The 7,500-nt window shown below is 59.1% G+C and overlaps 1 protein-coding gene across 2 annotated transcripts in view; it reads left to right on the top strand.

The window, feature by feature from the left end:
- hic1 (hypermethylated in cancer 1) overlaps window positions 1-7,500 on the top strand; it is a 16,386-nt gene that overhangs the window by 3,712 nt on the left and 5,174 nt on the right. The window contains exon 1 of one of the 2 annotated variants that reach the window (XM_068010821.1): window positions 6,727-6,833. The exons of the other annotated variant lie outside the window; for it this stretch is intronic. Coding sequence (XP_067866922.1) covers window positions 6,782-6,833 — 52 coding nt within the window. The 5' untranslated portion in view covers window positions 6,727-6,781. Of the gene's footprint in view, window positions 1-6,726; window positions 6,834-7,500 lie in introns of those variants that run through there. 2 annotated transcript variants of the gene reach the window in all.

The raw sequence follows: 7,500 nt of genomic DNA, 5'->3' as shown, positions 1-7,500 counted from the left end.
GGAGAGAGAGAGACAGAGAGAGACCACAGGGGGAGAGAGAGTGAGAGACCACAGGGGGAGAGAGAGAGAGAGAGAGACCACAGGGGGAGAGAGAGAGACAGAGACCACAGGGAGAGAGAGATAGAGAGAGAGACCACAGGGGGAGAGAGAGAGAGAGAGACCACAGGGGGAGAGAGAAAGACAGAGACCACGGGGGGAGAGAGAGAGAGAGAGAGACCACAGGGGGGGAGAGAGAGAGAGAGAGAGAGAGAGAGAGAGAGACCACAGGGGGAGAGAGAGAGACAGAGACCACAGGGGGAGAGAGAGAGACAGAGAGAGACCACAGGGGGAGAGAGAGAGAGAGACCACAAGGGGGAGAGAGAGAGACAGAGAGAGACCACAGGGGGAGAGAGAGAGACAAGAGACCACAGGGGGAGAGAGAGAGAGAGAGAGCGACCACAGGGAAAGACAGAGAGAGAGAGAGACAGAGACCACAGGGAGAGACAGAGAGAGACCACAGAGAGAGACAGAGAGAGAGAGGGACAGAGACCACAGGGAGAGAGAGAGAGAGAGACACCACAGAGAGAGACAGAGAGAGAGAGACAGAGACCACAGGGAGAGAGAGAGAGAGACACCACAGAGAGAGAGAGAGAGAGAGAGAGAGAGACCACACAGGGAGAGAGAGAGAGAGAGACACCACAGAGAGAGAGAGAGAGAGACAGAGACCACAGGGAGAGACAGAGACCACAGGGGGAGAGAGAGAGAGAGACACCACAGGGAGAGACAGAGAGAAAGAGACAGAGACCACAGGGTGAGAGAGAGAGACACCACAGGGAGAGACAGAGAGAGAGAGACAGAGACCACAGGGAGAGAGAGAGAGAGAGACACCACAGAGAGAGATAGAGAGAGAGAGACAGAGACCACAGGGAGAGAGAGAGAGAGAGAGACAGAGTCCACAGGGAGAGAGAGAGAGAGAGAGAGAGACACCACAGAGAGAGACAGAGTCCACAGGGAGAGAGAGAGAGACACACACCAGAGAGAGACAGAGAGAGAGAGACAGAGTCCACAGGGAGAGAGACACCACAGAGAGAGACAGAGAGAGACCACAGGGAGAGAAAGAGAGACACCACAGAGAAACAGACACCACTGAGAGAGAGACAGAGACACCAGAGAGAGACAGAGGCACAGAGAGGCAGACTGAGAGACAGAGACACCCAGAGACAGAGAGACACCCAGAGAGAGAGACAGACAGAGAGAGAAAGAGAGAGACACACAGACAGCCAGAGACACAGAGAGAGACACACACAGCCAGAGAGACAGAGGGAACACCCCCAGGAGAGAGAGAGACAGATACACAACCCTGAGAGACACACAACCCTGAGAGAGTGAGACACCCACAAACCGAGAGAGAGACACACACACACAGAAACACTTCCAGTCTCTAAGAAATGCAGAGTTTCTGCCCCCCGCCCCCACCCCTCCCCCGGGGTTGCAGGGCTCCCCACTTGCCGGAGCCCAGAAGCGGGGAAGTGTGACCGAGAATCAAAATCTGGTGGCAGCAGATGGGCAGCAGGGAAAGGGGCTGAGTGCGACCCTGAGTTCAGGCTGTCTCCGAGCTTCATTGGGTTGGTGTTTTTTTGGGAGCTGGGAGCGAGGAGTTGGCACTTGCTGAGTTTGGGAGGAGGCTCTGGCAGCTGGGAAGCGCATCTGGAGCTGGAGCTGGAGGAGTTCGTCTGGGGGTCAGATGGAGCTCTGCCTCCCGATTCCTTCCCACTCCAACCCAGGGAGAGACTGAAACCAGAGAGCAAGGAGCGGGGCCCACACTGGAAACCAAAACTCACTCGAATAAAACACCCCTGAGAGACCATAAACCCTCCCTCAGTCCCTCACCTCCAACCCTCCCTCAGCCCCTCATCTCCAACCCTCCCTCAGCCCCTCACCTCCAGCCCTCCCTCAGCCCCTCACCTCCATCCCTTCCTCAGTCCCTCACCTCCAACCCTCCCTCAGTCCCTCACCTCCAACCCTCCCTCAGCCCCTCACCTCCAGCCCTCCCTCAGCCCTCACCAACCCTCCCTCAGCCCCTCACCCTCCAACCCTCCCTCAGCCCCTCACCTCCAACCCTCCCTCAGCCCCTCACCTCCATCCCTCCCTCAGCCCCTCACCCTCCAACCCTCCCTCAGCACCACACTTGCCAACCCTCACACAAACCCTCCATCTGCCCCATACCCTCCAACCCCCCCTCAGCCCCACACCCTCTAACCCTTACAGAAACACTCCCTCAGCTTGTCACCCTCCAAACCTCACCCAAACCCTCCCCTCTCTCATCCCATACCCTCCTTCATCCCCAACTCTCCCCTCCTCAGTCCATCATTCTGCAAGACTCACCCATGCAAACCATTCCACCCCTGACCTCAACCCTCCTTCACTACCCCTCCCTCACCCCATACCCTCCCTCACGTCCCAACCATCCCCTCCCTCACCCTCCCCATCCGCATCCCAAACCCTCTTACCCTCATCATTCCCTCCTCAACCCCTCACTCTTCCGTTCTTCACCCTTGCCGTCATCCCCAATCGCCACTCACCCTCTAATTCCTCACCCCTTAGCCCCTCCTTTCCTCACCTCCCCTCCCTCAACATCCAAATCTCCCCTCCCTTATCCGACAACCAACCCTAACCCTCACCCCAACCCTCACCTCCCCAACCCTCCGCTCCTTCAATCCCAAACCCTCCCCTACTCCACACCAACCTCTCCCCAACCCTCCTCTCTCCCCTCTCGATCCTATCACTCTCTTCCCACCCTCCTCCTTTTGCTTCTCATCCCTACCTCCACTTCTTCCCTCTCCACGCTCGCTCCCTTGCTTGCTCCTCTCTCCCCAGTATCAAACCTCCCTTTCTTCTCTCCGGTGCTTCCCCTCTTATCGCCTCACTTGCTCATACTTCACCTGTCCCTCCCCCTCTCCCCCATCCCTCTCCCCTCTATTCCTCCCTCCCCTTCCCCATCCCTCTCTCCCCCCTTCCCATTCCCCCACCCTCCCTCCCGCTCCATCCCCCTCCCACTCCCCCTATCCCTCTCGCGCTCCCCCTTCCTGCTCCCCCTCCCTCCCTCTTGCGCTTCCCTCTTCCTCCGTCTCATGCTCCCCTCTCTCCCCACTCCCTCTCCCGTTACCTCCCTCACCCCCCACTGCCTCCCTCCCTCCTCCCCCTCCCTCCCTTCCCCCCTCCCACTCTCCCCCCTCCTCCGTTCCCCCCTCCCTTTCCACCTCTCCCACTCTCCCCCCCCCTGTTACCCACTCCCTCCCTCTCCCCCACCCTCAATCTCCCCCTCCCTTTCTCCCTCCCTCCCTTTCCTTTTCTTGCTCCCACCCTCTCTCCCTCTCCCCCTTTCTCCCTCCCTCCATTCCCTCCCTATCTCTCCCTCCCTCCATTCCCTCCCTATCTCTCCACCCTCCCTCAATCCACCTCCCCCCCAACTCCCTCTCTCCTCCTTCCCCCATCCCCTCTCCTTTTCACCCCACCCCCCTCCTTCCTCTTACCCCTCCCTCTCCCCTACCTCTTCTTCCTCCCGCTCCCCCTCCTCTCTCCACCAATCCCTCCCCTCCTCGCCTCCCTTCACCCTGCTCCCTCTTCGCCCTCCTCCGCTCCCCCCTCCTCCCCACCATCCCCTCCCTTCCCCCTCCCCGATACCTCCCCACCTCTCCCTCCCCATCTGCACCTCCCCTCCACTCTCCCAGCCCACCTTACTCTCCCCCCTCCCCATTCCATCCCCCTCCTCACCCCTTTCCCGTGCCCCTCACCTTCTCCCAGCTCTCCCACACCCCTCCCCCACCCCTCTTTCTATCCCATCCCCCATTCCATCCCTCTTCTCACGCCATCCCATTTCATCCCCCTCCTCACCCCTTTCCTGTGCCCCTCACCCCCCCCAGTCCTCTCCCCATCCCCAATTTCGCCCCACTCTCCCCTCCCTCAACCCCTTCCCCCTCCCTACCCCAACTCCTTCCACAACCCCTCCCCTTCCCCTCCTCCCCATCCCCCCTTTTTTTTATTCATTCATGGGATGTGGGCGTTGTTGGCCAGGCCAGCATTTATTGCCCATCACTAATTGCCCTTGAGAAGGTGGTGGTGAGCTGCCTTCTTGAACAGCTGCAGTCCATGTGGGGTAGGTACACCCACAGTGCTGTTAGGAAGGGAGTTCCAGGATTTTGACCCAGCGACAGTGAAGGAACGGCGATTATAGTTCCAAGTCAGGATGGTGTGTGACTTGGAGGGGAACTTGCAGGTGGTGGTGTTCCCATGCATCTGCTGCCCTTGTCCTTCTAGTTGGTAGAGGTCGCGGGTTTGGAAAGTGCTGTCTAAGGAGCCTTGGTGCGTTTCTGCAGTGCTTCTTGTAGATAGTACACACTGCTGCCACTGTGTGTCGGTGGTGGAGGGAGTGAATGTTTGTAGATGGGGTGCCAATCAAGCGGGCTGCTTTGTCCTGGATGGTGTCGAGCTTCTTGAGTGTTGTTGGAGCTGCACCCATCCAGGCAAGTGGAGAGTATTCCATCAAACTCCTGACTTGTGCCTTGTAGATGGTGGACAGGCTTTGGGGAGGCAGGAGGTGAGTTACTCGTCGCAGGATTCCTAGCCTCTGACCTGTTCTTGTAGCCACGGTATTTATATGGCTACTCCAGTTCAGTTTCTGTTCAATGGTAGCCCTAGGATGTTGATATTGGGGGATTCAGCGATGGTAATGCCATTGAATGTCAAGGGGAGATGGTTAGATTCTCTCTTGTTGAAGATGGTCATTGCCTGGCACTTGTGTGGCGTAAATGTTACTTGCCACTTATCAGCCCAAGCCTGGATATTGTCCATGTCTTGCTGCATTTCTACATGGACTGCTTCAGTATCTGAGGAGTCGCGAATGGTGCTGAACATTGTGCAATCATTGGCGAACATTCCCACTTCTGACCTTATGATTGAAGGAAGGTCATTGATGAAGCAGCTGAAGATGGTTGGGCCTAGGACACTACCCTGAGGAACTCCTGCAGTGATGTCCTGGAGCTCAGATGATTGACCTCCAACAACCACAATCATCTTCCTTTGCGCTAGGTATGACTCTAACCAGCAGAGGGTTTTCCCCTGATTCCCATTGATTCCAGTTTTGCTAGGGCTCCTTGATGCCATACTCGGTCAAAGGCTGCCTTGATGTCAAGGGCAGTCACTCTCACCTCACCTCTTGAGTTCAGCTCTTTTGTCCATGTTTGAACCAAGGTTGTAATGAGGTCAGGAGCTGAGTGGACCTGGCGGAACCCAAACTGAGCGTCACTGAGCAGGTTATTGCTGAGCAAGTGCTACTTGATGGCACTGTTGATGACACCTTCCATCACTTTGCTGATGATTGAAAGTAGGCTGATGGGGCAGTAATTGGCCGGGTTGGACTTGTCCTGCAGTGTACAGGACATACCTGGGCAATTTTCCACATTGCAGGGTAGATGCCAGTGTTGTAGCTGTACTGGAACAGCTTGGCTAGGGGCGCGGCAAGTTCTGGAGCACAGGTCTTCAGTACTATTGCCAGAATATTGTCAGGGCCCAGTTGCAGTATCCAGTGCCTTCAGTCGTTTCTTGATATCACGCGAAGTCAATCGAATTGACTGAAGTGTGGCATCTGTAATGCTGGGGTCTTCCCCCTCCCCCGCCTCTTCCCCTTCCCCCTCTTTTCCCCTCCCCTCCCCTCCCCTCCCCTCTTCCCCCTCACCATCGTTTCCCCTCCCCGCTTCCCCCTCACCCTCTTTTCCCCTCCCTGCTTCCCCCTCCCCCTCTTTTCCCCCCTCCCCCCTCTTCGTGATTCCCCCCCCTTTCCCCACCTCCTCCCCTCCCCCTCTTTCCCCTGTACCTCCCTCCCCTCCCCCTCCCCCTGCCTCCCCTCCCCTCCCCCCTCTTCCCCCTCCCACTCCCCTCCCCCTCTACTCTTCCCCGCCTCCCCTGCGCTCCCCTCTTCCACCTCCCCTTCCCGCTTCCCCCCTCCCGTCCCCTCTTCCTCTTCCCCCTCCCGTCCCCTCTTCCCCCTCCCCCCCCTCTTCCCCTACCCCCTCTCCCTCCCCCTCCCCTCTTCCCCCTCTCCCCTGCAGTTCCCCCTTCTCCCCTCCCCTCTTCCCTCTCTCCCCTCCCCCCTCTTCCCCTTCTCCCCTCCCCCCTCTTCCCCTTTCCCCTCCCCCCTCTTCCCCTTTCCCTCTTCCCTCTCCCTTCTCTTCCCCTCCCCTTATCCCTCCCCCTCTCTCTCCACCCCTCCCCCTCTCTCTCCACCCCTCCCCTCCCTCCCCTCTCTCTCTCCACCCTCCCCTCATCTCCCTACCCCTCCTTATCTCCCTACCCCTCCTTATCTCCCTCCCCTTCATCGCCCTCCGCCCATACCCTCCCCCTCCCCTCTCCCCCTCATCTCTCTCCCCCCACCCCCTCATTGCCCTCCCCCTCCCCTCCCCATTCCTCCTCCCCTCCCCATTCCTCCTCTCCCCCTCCCCTCATCTCTCTCCCCCCTCCCTCATCTCTCTCCCCTTCCCTCTCCCTCCCCCCCTCCCCCTTCTCTCCATCCCTCCCCTCCCCCGCCCACTCTCCTCCCCATCCCCCTCCCACACTTCTCCCCCTTCCGCCTCCCCCTCCCACTCTTCCCCTTTCTCCTCCTCCCCACTTTTCCCCCTCCCCTCTCCTCTTCCTCCCCTCCCCTCCCTCCCTCGGCCCCTCCTCCTCTTACTCCCCCATCCCCTCCTCCCTGCCTCTCTATTCTAATAAGGGGGTAAATGTCAGAGCTGCCGACCGAGTTGCTGCGATGATTATTCCGCGGGTCTCCAGCCCCGGGTGGACCGAGCCGCAGCCTCCAGGTAAGAAGGGTTTTCTCCAGCCACTCCCCGGGCCGGCTCCTGTTCCTCAATCGGCGAGCGGCGGGGGTTTTGGTGCCGGTGAACCCGCCTCCTGACGGTGGAGCCCGGCCGGGAGCGTCCGCTGCTCCCCGGCTCCCGAGCCCGAGTCTGGCGCCTCCCGGGCGGGGGACATTGGGGCAGCGGCCGGAGACGGAGTCTTGATGGCAGTTACCGGACAGCTCTCGGGCCTCGCGGCTTCTCATTGAAGCTCACCTGAGAGATCGGCTCAGTACCGGGACTGGCAAGATGGCAACAGCGGAGGGACCGGGGATCAGGAGGGTAACCAGTAATGACGTTACCGGGTGATAGACAGAGACAGACAAGGAGGGAGAGAGAGAGACAGACAGACAGGGAGGGAGAGAGACAGACAGACAGGGAGGGAGAGAGGGAAAGAGAGAGAGACAGACAGGGCGGGAGGGAGAGAGAGACAGACAGACAGGGAGGGAGAGAGACAGACAGACAGGGAGGGAGAGAGAGAGAGAGAGACAGACAGGGAGGGAGAGAGAGAGACAGACAGACAGACAGGGAGGGAGAGAAAGAGACAGACAGACAGACAGGGAGGGAGAGAGGGAAAGAGAGAGAGAGAGAGACAGACAGACCGGGAGGGAGAGAGAGACAGACATACAGA

This window comes from Heterodontus francisci, chromosome 30 (assembly GCF_036365525.1).
Source record: "Heterodontus francisci isolate sHetFra1 chromosome 30, sHetFra1.hap1, whole genome shotgun sequence".
Lineage (NCBI taxonomy): Eukaryota > Metazoa > Chordata > Chondrichthyes > Heterodontiformes > Heterodontidae > Heterodontus > Heterodontus francisci.
The sequence above is the reverse complement of the archived record's forward strand: the minus strand, read 5'-3'. Positions and strand labels throughout refer to the sequence as shown.